The 16611-nt window shown below is 56.1% G+C and overlaps 1 protein-coding gene across 1 annotated transcript in view; it reads right to left on the bottom strand.

Annotated features, from left to right (window-relative positions):
- Window positions 1–420: 420 nt before the first annotated feature.
- Window positions 421–16611, bottom strand: part of MYOCD (myocardin) — a 34960-nt gene continuing 18769 nt past the window's right edge. The window contains exons 4-12 of the mRNA XM_027666478.1: window positions 16009–16084; window positions 13684–13845; window positions 9574–9729; window positions 8739–8887; window positions 7991–8247; window positions 7490–7643; window positions 5436–6392; window positions 1718–1775; window positions 421–1069 (exon numbers count right to left, since the gene is read on the bottom strand). Of these exons, the coding sequence (XP_027522279.1) occupies window positions 507–1069; window positions 1718–1775; window positions 5436–6392; window positions 7490–7643; window positions 7991–8247; window positions 8739–8887; window positions 9574–9729; window positions 13684–13845; window positions 16009–16084 (2532 nt within the window). The 3' untranslated portion in view covers window positions 421–506. The remainder of the gene's footprint in view (window positions 1070–1717; window positions 1776–5435; window positions 6393–7489; window positions 7644–7990; window positions 8248–8738; window positions 8888–9573; window positions 9730–13683; window positions 13846–16008; window positions 16085–16611) is intronic.

Here is a 16611-nt window from a genome sequence, read left to right as displayed (position 1 = left end):
GGGGAGAGGAGAGGTTCGGAGAGGTTCGGAGAGGTTCGGAGAGGTTCAGAGAGGTTCGGAGAGGTTCGGAGAGGAGAGGAGAGGTTCGGAGAGGAGAGGAGAGGAGAGGGCAACATTGGGCTCTTTGCTACATGATTTCCTGTTACCACCCAGGTGAGGTCATCTCACCACGCAGTCTTGTCATAAGCTGCTCCAGTTCTCATGAGAGTGACTACTAAAACTGGGGGGGAAAGACTAAAGAAAGAAAACTGAAGTTCTTGTCAATCAAAGGAAGTGTTCTTTCAGTCACTGGTGTCCTCTGTTGTGATGTGTCAATGGAGGAAAACCAAAGTACCAGAGTTGTGCTGTCAATTTGCAGTGACGGGAAATTCAAAGAAGTTTATATGCTGGGAAAATGACTCCAGTTTCCCTTGGATGAGGCACGTTAGCCCTGCATGTTCTCCAGCACGACAGAAACACTGCACTGCCTGCTGCAGGCTCACAGCATCCACCCCCAGCACCTCTCTTCACCACTGCTGCAGGTGCAGGTCCATGCTGGTGTTCAGGTTGAGGTCGGTAACATCCAGGAAATCGATGTTGAAGATACTGGGACCCGCGGGGGTGAGTGACCCAAAGCCGGTGGCAGAGCTGGGGGGGGTGAGGTCCAGCCACTCCATTGTTTCCCATGGAGACTCAGTGAAACTCATTTGTAAACTGGAGCCTTCGGCAGGGGAAGGGGAGAGCTGGGTTTCCATGGGCGAGAGGGGAGTCTGTAAAATCTCCTGGGAGTTGAGCAGTTCATCTGCAGCTTTGCCAGAGAACCCCTCCATCATCCCCTCAAAGTGGGGCTCCTCTGTCCCCATCTTCAGCAGGGCCATGTCGCTGACCCTGCCCAGGGGGCTGTTCAGCAGCACCTCGAGGTGGGCATCGCTGCTGCCCGGGCAGTGCTCGAAGGACAGCGGCGCAGGGGGGGCCTGCTCGAAGGGGGCTGGGGGCTTGGGGAGAGAGGCACCAGTGCTCCCTGGAGACACCGTTATCTGAGGTACTTTCTGGAGGCAGGACCGATCTTCCTTGGCAGTGGCTGGCATTTCTGTCAACAGATGAGAGGGATTTGAGGTGCCCTGGCAGTGCCCACCACTGCTGGGCACAGGGGCACCACCACAGTCCTCCACCTGGACTCTTGGGCTTCCCCCTGGAGACCTGCTCTCCACTCGATCCCCTTGGCACTGCTCACCCACCCCCTGCCACCGTAAACCTCGCACATTCCTGCTTTCTGACCTTGATCCCCTGGGTTTGGACACAGTCCCTAGGGCACGAGCACTGCCAGCTGTCCCCAAAGGGCTGGGACAGAGCACAGGGGAGGGCACCAGCAGTACTGTACATGGGAGATGGCACTGGCAGCACTGGGAATGGTGGGGGACACTGGGGGCTCAGTGTGGGGAGGGGGCTGGCAGCGCTGAGCACAGGCTGTTGCCCTGCTGCCCCTTCTCTCTGCGCAGTCTGCACAGGTGACAGCCAAGCCCAGACCACCCTACCGGGTTGGCACACACAGGAACAGGCTCTGGGAGGGCTAATATGCCTTTGGATTCAATCTCAGTGGCTGCTGGCACAGGAGGGCTGATGAAAGCTGTGTTCAACTCAGGCAGCTCTGCTGAGGTGCACAGAACGCACTGAGGCTCAGGGACCAATGCTGGCTGGGAGGGGAAGCCCTGGAGGGGAATAGAGAAGCAGTGCATACCTCCACTCTCAATCAGCACGTCCAGGAGCTCATCCATCTGCTGACTTCGTGTCATCTGCTGCAGCAAACGACAAAGAGGAGAGTAGAGGGCATTAGGAGGAGAGTCCCTCCAGCCACAAGCCAGGTAAATGGCTCTAGATCCCCAAAAAGTTGTGTCTGGTCCCCACAAATGGCTTCCTCCCATGCAGGAGAGAGGTCACATCAACATGAGGCTGTCAGTGGTGTTCAGGTGGGCGCTACAGGGACCTGGGACATCACGGTGGATCCAGGGATGAAGGTGCCCTGCTCTGCCACCAACCCTCTGCTCAGCGGACACCACAGCATTCCCTGTCCCAGGGCCACCAAGACACACTGACATTTTGGCCCTGGCACCTCGCACTGCCACTGCCTGCACTCCCTGCATTGCCCAGACATCTTCCTCTCCCTGCCTGGAAACTGGCAGGACTTCCTGCACTCCAGCATGAGCCAATTCTCATCACTGCAACAGCATCACTCTGCATTCCTAAAGCCACCATCATTCCTGGCACTGAGGTTGCTGCTAGATTCTCATGGAAGGGGTTCATGGGTGATGGACAGTCCTCCCATGGGAACAGCACTCCGGGATAAGGTTCAGGGGGCAGTAGGCACAGAGCATTAACAACCCCTGTTGTTAATGGGCTAAGGAGTGAAGGTGAGCTTCCTGGTGAGTGGGGAATGCTCAAGGGTCTATTCCTCACACAGCACTGAGGAATACACCAGCACCCTGGATGTTTGAGGGGTGTCAGGGTGTGCACAGCAGACACTGTCCTGCCCAGTGTGGTCTCTGACTGCTTCATGGCAGACAGTCAGCAGCTGACCCTTAAAAAAAGCCCATGCCTCTGAAAACAGGCCTGTTCTACCCAGAGACGCCAGAAGAGGTTGAACTCCTGTAGCTGAGTCCTACTATCTGCAGAAGGACACCCTGGGCAGCCCCAGCCCTGTAGAAAACAAAAACCATGCAGTTACCTGCTTCATTGCATCCTCATAGGGTGGAGGCTGCTTTACCTCTGACAGGGCTGGGCTTGACTTACAAAAACTTGGGGATGGAATAGAAAACTTTTGACCTGCCTGCGCAGCCATCTGCTGGGGAAATACAGGGAAAGGGAGTCAGTGCACAGGGAGGCACAGAGGGAGGCCCAGCTCTCTCATCCCTGTTAAGGTCGGGCTGGGGCCAGGGAAAATAACTATTTTGTGGGTCAAACAAACAAAATGCCTGGCCTTCCAGCAGGGTAGAGGCAGGTAAACTAACTCCCTCAGCCTGGTTCTGAGCCCCAGGGTCAGGCTGGCCTCTGGTTACTGCTGGAGCACGGGAATGGTGTCCCAGAGCATCCTGGTGCTTGGCCCAGCCAGGGATGTGCAGGGCAAGGTAAGACAGAGAGGGGCTGTTGGTGGTTGGCTGCACTCGGCCACTGATGTGGCACCTCCCAAGCTGTGTCCCAGCCCCTCTCCATCACTGCCTGTCTGGGGCCATCTCACAGAGCCCAGGCCAGGGAAGACCACGCAACAGAGGGAAACCTTGGCCTGCATATGACTGTCAGCTTTTTGCCAGGCTCCCATTCCAGGAGAGACCTCTTCTGAAGGTCCAGTGCCTGCCAGCTGCTGTCCCCATCACTTCTAGGCCCTTGTGTGTCCTTCCCCACTGCCTTGTCCCATGAGAGCCAGGGGAAGCAGCATCACCCCTGCAGGTGGGTTGGATCCAGGGGTGGATCCAGGGCAGCAGTGAGGTCACTTGGCTTGGCCACGCACATCCTGGCCACCCTTCTGTGGAGAGCAGCTGGAAGGAAACTGTCCCTGGCTCTTGAAGAACAGCACTCCAGTGCTGGGTACAGAGTGGTTCTTGCTGAAGAAGGACCCTCACCCTTGGGAGTGTCTTGCAGGCAGCAGAGGAATGCTCAGGATGGCGGTGTCACAGCTGAGATGAGCTGCAGGACACAATGGGACCATCCCCTCCATATGCCCCTTCCTCTCAGGCTGGGAGGGAGAAGCTGGAGATGACCCCACAGTATCACTGCTCCCTCCTCACACTCACTGACCACTGCCCAGCTTTCCAGAGCAGCCTCACTGCCTCTCTGGAATATCATCTCACAGTACTGTGTCCCACTGCCTACTGCTCCCACAGCTCTGCCCCAGTGCTCAGTTCACCTCTACAGCCCCACTGCTGGGGTCACCCCCTGCATTCCCTGCTCTTTGCCCCCTGCCCAGCTCATCCTCCTCATGGCCCAGCTCATCCAAACCTGTGTTCACCCCTGTAGCAGCCCCACCACCTGCCTCACTCCAACCCCACTGCCCTCCATGCCCATCCCACTGGCAGCCCCGTCTCTGCCCCTCCTTGCTCTAAATTGCTGCCCATTCCCACCTCGCTGGCTGTGCTGGTGCCAACTGCCCATGGCACTGCTGGAGGGGTTGGACACAGTGCCGTGCCCACGCTGTGCCGCCGTGCAGGGCTGCCCACAGTGCCTGCACCCCGGGGCACAGGGCTGGGATGGCCCTGCTCTAGGCTGAGCTGTTCTTCTGCGGCTGTGTGTGCTCAGCCTGGCCCTGCCGTGCCCCTCCCTGAGCCCTGTGTGCTCACCTGGCACCCTGGAGTGGGGACAGGCCATGGGAAAGGTAGAGCTGCTCCCTGGGGAGCCCCAGGAGGGAGCTGGGGTGAATTGGGCTGTGATCAGAAGAACTTTCTGGTGCTTTTTGTGTTGGCAGCGTGTGCCCCTCCCCAGGAATTCATACCTGTCCAGAGGGCTGAGTGAGGAGTGGTGGTTGCTGCAGACCTTGCTGGGCTGGTGGCCTGGTGGGGAGACATGAGCTCTATCTGCATACCCCAACTGCAGGCCCTGCTTTAGCTTTCTGACAAAAGGCTTCCCGGGATAACTGCTCTCTTCCAAGTCAGTGGTGAAAATCCCTCACACACTGCTGGGAGCCACAATGGCTTGGCAAGATGCTGGAAAGCCCTGCAACCCTGCAGAGGGGTCTCCCAGGGGTGTAGGAACTGCGCCAGGGCTCTCCCAGGAGCTGAGGGATCCATGCTGGTGCTTCCCTGCTGTGTACAGAGCTGTGCCAGGGCTCCATGGGGCACGAGTAGCTGTGCCAGGACTCCCCCTGAGGGGAGAGGCAGTTGGGTTTGGGCTCCTTCAGGGCAGAAGCAGCTCTGCCAATGCTTCCCCAGGGACGAGGGAGCTTTGCCAGGACCCCTCCAGGGGCAGAGGGAGCTGTGTCAGTGCTCAACCAGGGGCAGAGAGAGCTGTGCCAGGGCTCCTCAGGGCAGAAGGAGTTGTGCCAGGGCTCCACGGGGCAGAGGATGATCTGCCAGGAGTCTCCCAGGACACAGGGAGCTCTGCCAGTGCCCACCTATTGGCAGAGAGAGCTGTGCTGGGGTCCCCTGGGGAAGAGTGCAGCTGTGCCAGGGCTTCCCTAGGGCAGCAGGAGCTGTGCTAGGGCTCCATGGGGCATGGGAGCTGTGCTGTGCCCCCCCCAGGTCAACTGGGTGCTGAGGCAAGGTTCCCCAAGACATACCCTGCAAAGAACCCTGCAGTGCCATCAGCTTCCAACCCATCCATCTGGGAAACTCTCTTCCTTTCCAGGCAGTGCCATGTGCCACGATGGCCCCTGGGTGCCCAGCCCAAGTTCCAGCAGTCCCGGGCTGACAGGCCAGGCCTGCAGTGGGCTGTGTGTGCCCGAGGGGGACTGGGTTCACTCTCACACTCACCGGTGTTGTGCGGAGGCAGGAGCTGCCGGTCGGGGACCCGCTACGCCCGTCCGCGGGCACGGGGGACACCGGGAGCAGGTAGTGGCTGTTGGGGGACGGCGGGAGGCTGATGTGCTGGGGGCTCTTGGCAGCCCCGAGGGGAGAGTGCTGGGGGGAGCACTGTGGGCTCAGGAATGTCGAGGAGGTGATGGTGCTTTGCCCCGCAGGCTCCAAGCAGTGGCTGTTTACAATGTGGGGCACCTGCGGCACCGGCACCGCACGGTTACTGAGCTTGTCCGAGCTGCCTGCCTGGCCTTTTGAGGCCTTTTGTTTGGATGCAAATGGACAGCTGGACACAGCGTTTTCTTGCTTGATGGGGACACCAAAGAAATGCTGAGCAGTCTGCTGCTTCTCCTCAAGGCCATTGCTTCTCTTTCGCTTCTGGAGCTGCATCCGCAGCTCTTCCACCTGCCTCTGCTCTTGCTGCAGCTTCCACGTCAGCTCATTTATGACCTTCTGCTTCTCCACCAGCATCTTGTCTTTCTCTGTGTCAATTCCTTCCAGTTCTAGCTGGATGCTCCCTCCATTCATGCTGCTCATGAGGCTTTCTTCAGCGCTGCCATGAACTGGAGATGGCTGGAGACCAAACTGCGGGGAAGACATGGGCCCATCATTGAAAGTGTCTGGCAAAGAGCCACTCACAGAGAGATCAGAGGAGGCGGGTGAGATGGGTGGGGTGGAGCTGGTGCTGCCAAAGTGGTAGAAGCCATTTGATAACATGCTGGTGGAGGACTGCGACTGGTAACTCGACAGCGTGCTTGTTGGAGTGACTGGGAAGGTGACGGTGGTGATCTCACTGAAGTTTGGCACCGCGTTGCTGCCGCACTCCTGGAAGGGCCGCAGACGCTCCATCAGCGCTGTCTTGGTACCTGACACAGGCAGACCTCGTATTCGGAGCTGCTGCCTCAGCTCTGACACCTAGAAGGAAAGTCACTCCTTATCAGTCTCAGCGGCAGATGAGCCCTTTAGAAACCCAACACTTCTAACAAGAAGGCTCAGATCACAGGCTTGCAGCTCCCAGTGTTAAAGCTCTGCCCTCCCAGGTGCTTCACTGTCTCACCAGTCACCCTGTGCAGGCCTGACCACTGCACAACCTGCAGAATCTCCACCTTTCCTAACAGGAAAACGTTCCTTCTTCCTCCAGGAACTGTGACTACTCTCCAGGAACCAGCGGTGGCCCTTGGGCCATGGAGGCAACTCAAGATTCCCTTCCTAGCAGGAGGTTTCTCCATGAGCAGGGGACTTTCACACATACCAGAAGCCAGCTGACAGCTCAGAGAATCTGATCATACAGCTTGGAGCCACACGCTCCATGTTCAGGCATCTGCACAGGATACAGTCACCTGAGCTGTGGCATTGCTGTGGCCAAACTCATGTTATTTCTACCTCTAACAATGAATGTTGCCCCCAGGTCTCTGCTTCTAGAAGGATTTGGTCTTCCCCATGGCTGAGGGTCCATTAGCAAAGTATAAAGGAACTGCTGATGTGTTTCTCCCTTATGCCCTGTCTTGCCTGCATGACAGATGTTCAAAGCAGTGCATGTAGCAGGAGACAGCTGCTCTGCAGAGAGCTGAGCTGGCCTGGCTGCAGGGACCACTGAGTCACTAAGGGGAGGCCATGCTGACCTTCCAGCTGGTCTGTTAGAGTACCCTGATGTTCACCATAAAACCACAGAAGGTATGGAGACAGGAGCTGCAGGAGCAGCAGCACAGATCATCCTTTAGTCCTTGCCCTTGGCCTTGCCTGCAGCCTCCCCAAGCCAGACCTAAGCTTTGCTGATACACACACTGGAGCAGTGCACCCCTTCATGACCTGCAGAGCAGAAAGCCCTCATGTTGAGGTACCACCACGGTGTCCAAGCCCTGCCCCAGTGTGGTGTGCTGTACTCCTGGGCTGCTGAGAGCACAGTGGGTGGGGTGTGCTGACCTGTAACTCGCTCTCTCCCAGCCTGTGGCACTCCACTGCACGCTCAGGCTGTGAGATTCTGCTCCTGCTGGGACAAAGTTTGCACTCACTTTGAGATCATCCAGGTTGGATGGCAGAGGGCCTGGTTTGATAGATGAGACACAAGTCTGGCCTGAAAAGGTGGTTTTCACTGGAGAAAGAGGAGTGTTGTTGACAGAAGTTGATGAAGAATTTGAACTTTTGACCATTTGTTCATTAGATTGCCTGAAATAACAAAGGAGATTTGGGGTAACTTGTTGGTCCCCTCAGGGTCTCTGTGACCAGCATCCCATCCCTCTGCTCCCTTAGGAGCTGTCTCCTGTATGAGGCCTATGGATGGCCACCCCAAGGAAAAGCAGGCTGGGCTGTAGGAGGTTGCTTGTCTCCCACCAGCAGGTTGCAGATGCCCCGGCCAGTCCACAAAGCCAGAATGGACAGTCTGTGCTGTTCCCAAGCTTTTATGTTTCACTGGCATGCCTCTACCCCCTTGCACTGGCACAAATGGGTACTAGGCAGGGGAAAGTTTGGAGAGAGATAGGACTAAACCCTGCTGCTGTCACAGTGCCACTCACTTTAGCTGTCCTTGGTGCATCCCGGAGTAGCTGAAGTGCTGTTGCTGCTGTTGCTGCTGTTGCTGGCTGAGGATCTGGAGCTGCAGGAAGAGTTGCTGTTGTTGGAGGAGTCTGGCATATGCAGAATCCATGGGTGGAGGGGATTTCTCTGCCTTCTGGTCTGGAGGGATGTACTGGTGGTACTTGAGCTTCTTCACTTTGGGCTTTGTGTCCTTCGGCTTTTTGTGACGGTTCTTGCTATCAGTGGATGATTTGGACTGTTGGTCCAAAAAGGAAAGGAATGAGCTGTGAAAAGAGCTCCTGCCACCCTCCATGGGACCTCAGAGGCCTGAGACAAAACAAGGGCAGCTCCTGCTGGTACTCTGACACTCCAGCTCCAAGAGCTGCTGAACCTGGATGTAGGGGACTCCCTCGGGACTTTGTCCCTTCTCATTTGTGCTGGACAGCACATGAGATGGAGAATGACCCTCCCTGCCTGGAAGGTATTCCAGTGCTCCTCACATTTCCTCCTGCTCTCAGCCCAGGGGATGTTTCCAGTGCAGGACTCAAGCAATTGCCTCTGGCAAAAGGCGTATTGCTGTACCTTGTACCACTACACAGTGAATTAAATTATAGTTTTGGCATAAGGTTTGTCTGCCTGCACTGTTCAAAGCCTTTAAGGCCAGACCTCCAGACCTCTCACACAGGTGGAGTGCAGCATGGGGACACTACAGGCTGGGATGCAGCCAGAGGCCCAGGCATTGATTACCTTCACTGCAGAGGGCACGGGGAGCGTGGGGCTGTCCTGCCCCCCCGTCTGCTTGGGGCTGTCACACTGGCTGCCCTGCCCTGGGGCTGTGTCCGGAGCGTGGCCATCGGCACTGGGGGGATGATCCTGCGAGGGACAGGTGAGAGGGGCTGTAGGGCTGGTGCCAGGGGCTGCCCAGCCTCGACAGGGGCACCTGCTACCCCCTTTCTTCACCCCATGTTGTCCCCAGTCCCCACAGATGCCTCAGTCCATCCCAGTCCCCTCAGGTCTATCTCAGCCAACTATACCCACACCCCCAGGCTATCCCAGTCCTTTCCTAGTCCTCTGTCCCCCCAGTTCTTCTTGGTTTCCAAGCCCCCTTCATTTCACCTGAGCCTGCCCAATGCTGGCCCCTCAGTGTTCTCCAGACTAGGTCAGTCCTCCCAGTTGACCTGGATGGCCACAGTCCCTCTGTTTCCCGCCCCCCCCCCAGTCTGCCCCGGTTCTTCCCAGCCCCCACAGTCCATCCTGGTCCCACAGTCTGCACTTGTCCATCCCGGCTCCCCATTCCCCCAGTCCTCTCCATTCCTTCCAGTCCTCCCCATTCCCCCAGTTCCCCCCCGGCCCCTCGCATTCCCCCGATACCACCCCAGTCCCCCCACTCCCGCCAGTCCCTCGCCCCACCTCGGCTCCGGTGCCTGCAGTGCCCGCTCCGGCCGGCGGAGGGCGCGCCGGCCCCGCGCAGCCCGTGAGGCCCCGGGCGAGCGTCCGGACGGGACCCGGCCCGTCCCTCCCGTGCCCCGCGCTGTGCCCCCGGTCCGGGACCGCCCCCCTACCTGCGGTGTCCCGGCAGCGCCGGGGGGCGGCTCTGGGTCCCTGGAGGCAGCGGGCGGCTCTGCGGGCCCCGGGGAGCCGCGGCTGTGGGGCCGCTCCGGGGACAGCCCGTCCGTGCTGCTGTCCTCCTCCTCGAAGGCGAAGGCGTCGGCCGGGCAGGGGAAGCTGCCCTGGGTGCCTGGGGGGCGGAGGGGCGGCGGTCAGAGCCCGCGGGGACTGGGGGCACTGGGGAGGGGTGAGGGGCCTGGGTGAGCCTCGCGGTGCCCCCAGCCCCTGCCGTGGTGCCCGGGGGCTCGGCCGCGGCTGGGGGAGAGCGGGGGGACACAGCACCTGGCCCGAGCCATGGACCGGTCACTTGGGGGTGGGAGGGCAGGGGTCTGAGGAGCTGGAACCCATGGAAATGGGCCCATGGACCATTTTCCTTGAGAGAGGAGGGGTCTGAGGAGCTGGAACCACGAACTGTGTCCCTTGGAAGAGGGAGAGAGAAGGGGTCAAAAAAGCTGGGACCACAGACCCTGTTCCGTGGGAGAAAGAGAGAGGAAGGCTCGAGGAGTCAGGCCCACCAGCACAGGAGGGTTGGTACAGACAGGTGGGACTGGTGCAGGAGGGGCTCTGCCATCCTGCCCCACTGCTGGGCTAAGGTGGGAGATGGGTGTTAGGGCCCCCCAAGCACCCTGGCTGCACACCCACACACGCGTGGGACCCCATCCTCATCAGAACTGAAGCTGAAATCAACCCGGAGCATGACCCATCCCCTCACGGCACACGAGCCAACATGGGTGGACCTGGCTGCAAATGCACAGAGGCTCCCAGATCCTGCCTCTGTCCACAGGCTTCACCCACAGGACATGGTTCAAACCACTGCCTTTGCCTCTCTGACAGCCCCGGGCACTGCTGCTCCTGCTGCACAGCTGCTGCACGCTATCTGCTTGTCAGATGGGCAACGGCTCTTGACCCCTAGGTTTTGCTGATAAATAAAGTGCTGGGAAAAAAGAGGTCTCATGTGAGTCTCTGGAGGGCTGCAGGTGGGGGTAGAGGAAGGAGCAGCGTGGCCATGCTCATAATCTCCTCGTGCTCATGTCTGGCATTTGTCAGGCAGCTTGGCACGCTGATAGCGAGGTGACAAATGGGGAAATAGGAAGGGCCTGGGGACAAGCTTCCACCTGTCCCTGCTGCTGGTCTAGCAATGTGCACCTTCTCACCCACATGGGCCTCCTGCTCTGACCCCTGCCCCTATCTGAGAGATAAGTGTTATCTCAGCTCCCTGTGGCTGTTGGTGCCAGGGTAGGCGAGAATGGAGCCTTGGCTCCCTGCCTGAGCTGCTGCCCAGCCACCATATGGGCTAGGGGTATGAGATCAGCCATCTCCAACCTGCTCTCTTCATATGTCCCTGAAAATAGGGCCTGTGCCCTCTCCATCAGAGGCAGCACTCAAACTGGGTATTCCCTGAGGAACTGCAGCACTGCACGGTCCACCCAGGCTGGGTGGGAGCTGCTTCCCATCCCTGCAGACAGCACGGGTATCCCTCTTGGGAAAAATTACTCCAAGCAAGGAGTAGTGGACTTGTGGATCTGCAAGGCTCCTGCTGGGCTGGCATTTAATAAGTGTGTGTTGAGAAGTGGTGCCAAAGCTGGGACCCCAAGGGACCTTCAGGACACAGCAACAGCCCAGAGCATGCCAAGAATGCGCTGCATCCTGCTGCTTGATACCACAGGCCTGTGTCGATGGGGAATGCTTCCCTTATCTGTCCTGCTCTCACCCAGCCCGCCCTGAAGTGTATTGTTTCTCCATCCCATGTCCCTGCTGTAATCTCAGGCAGGATGGTGTTTGCTCCAGGCTGTTTCTAATGCACTGGGTATTGTCCTCTCCAGCACGTTGGACAAAGTGATGACAAGGACCTGGTAAAAAAGGGTTCTTGTATCACTGCTCAGCTATGCAGGGCACTGGCGGCCTCCTGTCACTGGGATGGTTGGGCTTTCAGTTGGGGTCTGGCACTTTCTGCTCACCCTGCCGGAGGTGATTAGAGGAACACGTCAGCTGAACTTTCCACTGTGTAAACAGTTGAGATTCCAAGGTTAAAGTAAAATGATTTAAAACCCTGTCATCTTTCTGGTATTGCAAAAACAAAAGGCTTAACGTTCAGAAGTGCCAGTGCTCATCTCTCTGCTCTGTGTTCAGCCCTTCTCCCCAAACTGTGAGCACCACGAGGCGCCCCTGACTCTGAAAACCAGCTTGAGGATCCTTCAGCCTGGGGCTTTCTTCTGCAGAAACCTGAGGGCTGGGATGGTGCTCCTGGTGCAGCTGCATCACCTTCTTCACGTGGCACCCAATGGTACCAAGTACCTTCTTGTTTGACCCTAATGTGCTGCACATTTCACCGTAAATGGGATGTAACTGGCTTGCAGGACACATTTTTCCCCAGCAATGTGATTGAAGGGCATTGCGAAAGGGAGAAATTTAAAACTGAACAAATCATTTTTAAGCCAAACTTTTTGGTTTTAACAGTTTGGTCCCGTAAATCTCTGTTTACCATGAGCTCCTGACAAGGCAGCTGGGTAGAAGCTGTGTTCAAGCTTCAAGCTCACTTGCCCAGCCTCCAAACCTCTGCTCCAGGGGATAAAGTCATGCTCAAACTGCCTCAAATGTTTATAGAGGGGGGGATTTTTTGAAACTTTTTTTTTCCACTGTTCTGTCCTTTGATAAGTGGCTGGGGAGATTTTACTTCAACTCTCCTTAAAAATTCCACTTCAGGCAGAGTCCTGGAACATTTCAGCTTCAAAGAGGAGAGTTGTGACATGCTGGAAGGAGAGCAGCTCCAGGGCCAGGCTGGAGGAGCCGCTGTATGGACAGAGCCTGCACTTCACAGCCCCAAAACCAAGAGCAGGAACAGTTGTGGGGCATGACAGAGTAATATCTGAGCCTGGAATATTTAATGTCATTTATGATGGTTTCTGAGATGAAAGTCAAAGTGTTTCCTGTTTCAACTCTCGTTTTTGGCATTACTCCTGTCACTCAAAGACCCCTCCTGTTCCAGAGTCCTGCCACTGTCCCCAGCTTGCTCTCAGCTCTCAGCTCCAGAACAGACACTTCACATGGGATTATGCCAATGAAAATGATCCCATGAATTGAGGAACCGGGAGCAACAGAACAAGCAGGTTCCCGGGGCAGAGCACGTCTCAGTGCCTCACCGGAGACCTGAGCACCAATTTGGACATGTAGAGATGACCCCAGGCTTCAAAAATACAGGCTGGTGTCCTGTCACTGCAGGCCCCTTCTGGTTTTCCTGCTCCTTTTCTCTCCTTTCAGACCTCCCTGTCCAGGCACTGGGCCCTGTGAAATTTGAGTCACCTTTTTGCTCTGTTTCTCCTCCTGCACCAGCTTCCCTGTGGGGAAGTAATTGTGGAGGATTCTGCCTCCCTCCTGGGGGGGAGGTGATAGAGGAAAACCAGGTTTGGGCATAAGGCGAGTGCTGGGTACTGGTTGATAGGAGTGTCCCCTGCTTTGGGGTGTAGGCTGCTTCTCATATTCCCCAGAAGCCTAGTATCCAAGGGATGCTTCCACAATCCCCAGCAGCCAAACTCCCCAGGGATGCTTTCACACCCCCAAGATGCAGCATCCTGCTCTGTTAGGGCCTTCATACCACTAGCATCAGTGGTAAAAAAAAGAACCACAGCCTCACTGAACTGGGGCCACTTCACCCCCATTAACTGGGATGTAAGAGCTTGGCAGGGCACAAATGGGAGAATCCAGACTGGCCTCACAACCACACCTCTGCACCCAACCACGGCAGAGAAAGGAATATTCTGTCTCCAACAGTAGCATTTCCACGCTCAAAGCCTTGTGGAAGAGGTGTAAGAAGGAAGGCTCTTTTTTGGGGACGTGGCTGAACACTTGTGCACATTTCAGTGTCACTGCTCTAACGTGAGAGCTCTCTGCTCACAGGCAGGATAAGACAGAGCAGGCTGTGCTGGACTGGGCTGCTTACTGTGAAAATAATGAAATTTAAGCAATAAATGCAGCTCCTAAGTCCAGGTCAGTCACTTCCTGCAGTCGTTGTGGTACCTCCTCATGCCCTCGCCAGCCCCTGCCCTGCTCCACGCGCACACACAACACACACCTTTCCTTTCACTACCTTTTATGGCCTCTTTCACTGCAGAGTCAACGGAAATAATATTCTTCTCCACCAGCTCCAAAGGACCCGGCCTGAGAGCGATCTTTTCATTGAGGTCATCTGCCAGTCGGGCTCTTTTCAGCTTCATTTGAGTCGACTGAATGGACCCCTCTGCAGCCGAGTCTAAAAGGCCAAAGAAGGCATCAGGACCAGGGGAAACCTCAATGAGTGCTTCCCTTCATCACAGCCCTGGGGGCTGTGGGCAAAACCTGAGTGTGGCTCAGGGCACAGCAGGAGCTGCTCTGCTGGACTGGATGGGACTGGTGGGATCTGTGACATGGGTCCTCCTCTGAGCCTTAGGCCCAGCTTCTCCCTTCTCAAACAAGAGCCTCTGTCTACCAGCCTAGATTTGCAACCCCAGCCTACAGCTGGAGCATCCTCTGCAAGGACCAGGAGTGACCCGTGATTAACAAGCTGAGACTAATGAGGGCGAAAGGGGTCTCCAGCTCCTGCTTGCCAGGAGCACCTTGGCCCTTGTGGGCTAGTGCAGATGGATCCCTACTTCTGGGGAACAGCTGGAGAAAAGAACCATTAGCAGTGCTGGACAAATGGAGTAAATGGCTTACATTAGAATTAAAAATAGTGCGTGCTGGGCTGTGGACTTTCGGAGATGACATGACTACAGTGCTCCAGGCCTTCAAGGAAGAAGGAGTTGGAGAGGAGCACAGCAGGTAGATCTGGAAGCTACAGCCCTACCAAAGCCAGCTGAGAAGATCCCAGTTACAGAGTGGTGACAGAAGAGCAGCAACTTCAACAGAAAATTTCCTGAACAAAGCTGATCTGGCTCCTATGGTGGCACAGGCATGAGTAGGGAGGGAGTAGGTTTCTAAACTAGACCATTTCTATACCCTTGGGGGTCTAAAGTAGGAATGGCTGATTCTAGGTTGTGCTATCTTCAAAGACTGGGCACTACTCTGGAGGGGATACTGTCAGCAACACAAGCTAAAGGGGTTCATGCCATGGAAAATTCTCTGGAAGAGGCCAGGAGAGCTGGTCTAGGGCCACTTCTGGCCTCAGATTATATAGACCAGTGAACACAAATGAGCTCCTCGAGGTGAACAGTAACAGAAGATGTGTCTGTAAGGCACTTCAATGATGCACAAAGTGTCTCATCTGGCCAACTGCAATCCCCTCTAAGTCCTGTTGTGAACAAAATGTACATGCAGGTTCATGATACGCCAAGACACCTCCATGGAACGCAGAGCACGATGGACAGAGGTGTGAGCAGAGCCTCCAGGTCAAGGGGTGTGGGGCAGCATGTGCAGCTTGCTGAGTACACAGCCAGGCTCTGCTCCCCTGTGCCCTGCCTGGCCCTGTCCATGCCCAGGGCTGCAGCTGCCTCCATATCTGGTTGACAGCTCTTGGCCACAACTCCTGGCCATATTACTTCTGTTATTTAAACCAAGGGAAAGACACTTTCACCTCTTGAGCAATGGTGCCAGCCCATTTTAGGGATGGAAACCCAAGGGGAAAGCAAGGCAGTGACACTGATCCAGCATGGGACCCTGGCTCAGTCTTCCTGCATGCCAGAGGAAGAAAGATTGCACCCATGCTGAGAGCAGAGGGCAGCATTTACAGCTGCCAGCGAGTGATCTGCTTCTTCCAGCCAACTGACAGGGCTCTAGGAGGGAGGGAGGGAGGCTGCACATCCTCTCTGTCTCTAAGTATCTTGTTATCTCTGGAGATAAGGAGGGACACCGTGGAGTTCTGCTGTCTGTGATGGGATGCAGCCTTGCCAGGTCTCTGGCTGGGAGGGAACACCATGATGGGAGAGGGGAGAGCTGCTGTGGCTCACAGACTGATAGCAGGGCTTTTCATACAGCTGTGCTTGGGTCACTGTCCCACAGAATATCTGGAATTATGGCAGCACAAAAGATTCGCTTTGGGAGGGTGTTACAACAACCTGCTATAGGAGTTTCAGTGCCCTGGACAACAAATGCTCTGGGTTTGCTTTTCCTGTGGCTAACAGAGTTCTCTTTCACAGCTGTTCTATACCCACTGTTCTCTAGAGCATCTCATGCTGGCCCCTGGCAGAGATGGGAGAAAGACTAGATGGCCTTGGGACTGCGTTTGTCAGGGAATAAAAAAAAGTGTGTCCTGCTTCCTGAAGACCAGGTCTGGAGATAATTCCATACAAACTGTGTCCTATTTAAGTCTGTCTCTTATGAGCAACTGGGACAAAGTTAATCATGATGAGAGCCCTGAAGGAACAGAAGTGGGGCAGGAAGGACACAAGTCCCAGGGCAGGAGACATGAGGAGTGTGTGGGAAGTTGGGGCAGTCTTACCTTGCAGAATGTGCATGTTGACCAGGTCTGAGCGCTCAGGCCTGCTTCTGATCTTGTGCTTGAGATAATCTTCAGTCTGCAGAACACAAATGCAGAGGGTTACCTGGCTGGAGCAGCAATAAGGTACTGAGAGCACCTGCCCCTGTGTCATCCTATGGCTCTTTTGGATTTATTACAAGCTGGGTTGAGTGAGGTCCTAAATGGCATTTTTTGTCACTCAGACACCGGCTTGTTCTCAGGCAGGAGTTCTTCAGAAAGGGAACACTGTGCATGGAGCTGCTGACTGATCACTGTACCCACTCCTGTGTCCTTTACAATCACCATTGAGCTTTAGATGCCTGAAGTATTGTGAGAGCTCATAGGAAGGATGGGACCTATTCCCTGGGAATGGTGCAGGTCCAGCACCTTTGAGAGCTGTGCCAAGGCAGCTCTGGGGTGTCCTGTTAGCAGTGCCTTCTGTGGGAAGCCTGGTACTCTGGGGTGAAATATCAGGAGCAAGTAATGAAGATACTCAGACTCTCCACCCAGGTCAGCCATGAGGTTTAACCTTCCTGCAGTTCCTATGCTCTGTGGTTCCTCACCCCAGCTGTGATATGAGGCTGG

This window comes from Corapipo altera, unplaced genomic scaffold (genome assembly GCF_003945725.1).
Source record: "Corapipo altera isolate COAL_440 unplaced genomic scaffold, ASM394572v1 103, whole genome shotgun sequence".
Classification (NCBI taxonomy): domain Eukaryota; kingdom Metazoa; phylum Chordata; class Aves; order Passeriformes; family Pipridae; genus Corapipo; species Corapipo altera.
Note: the sequence above shows the minus strand (reverse complement) of the source record. Positions and strands in the feature narration are given on the sequence as shown.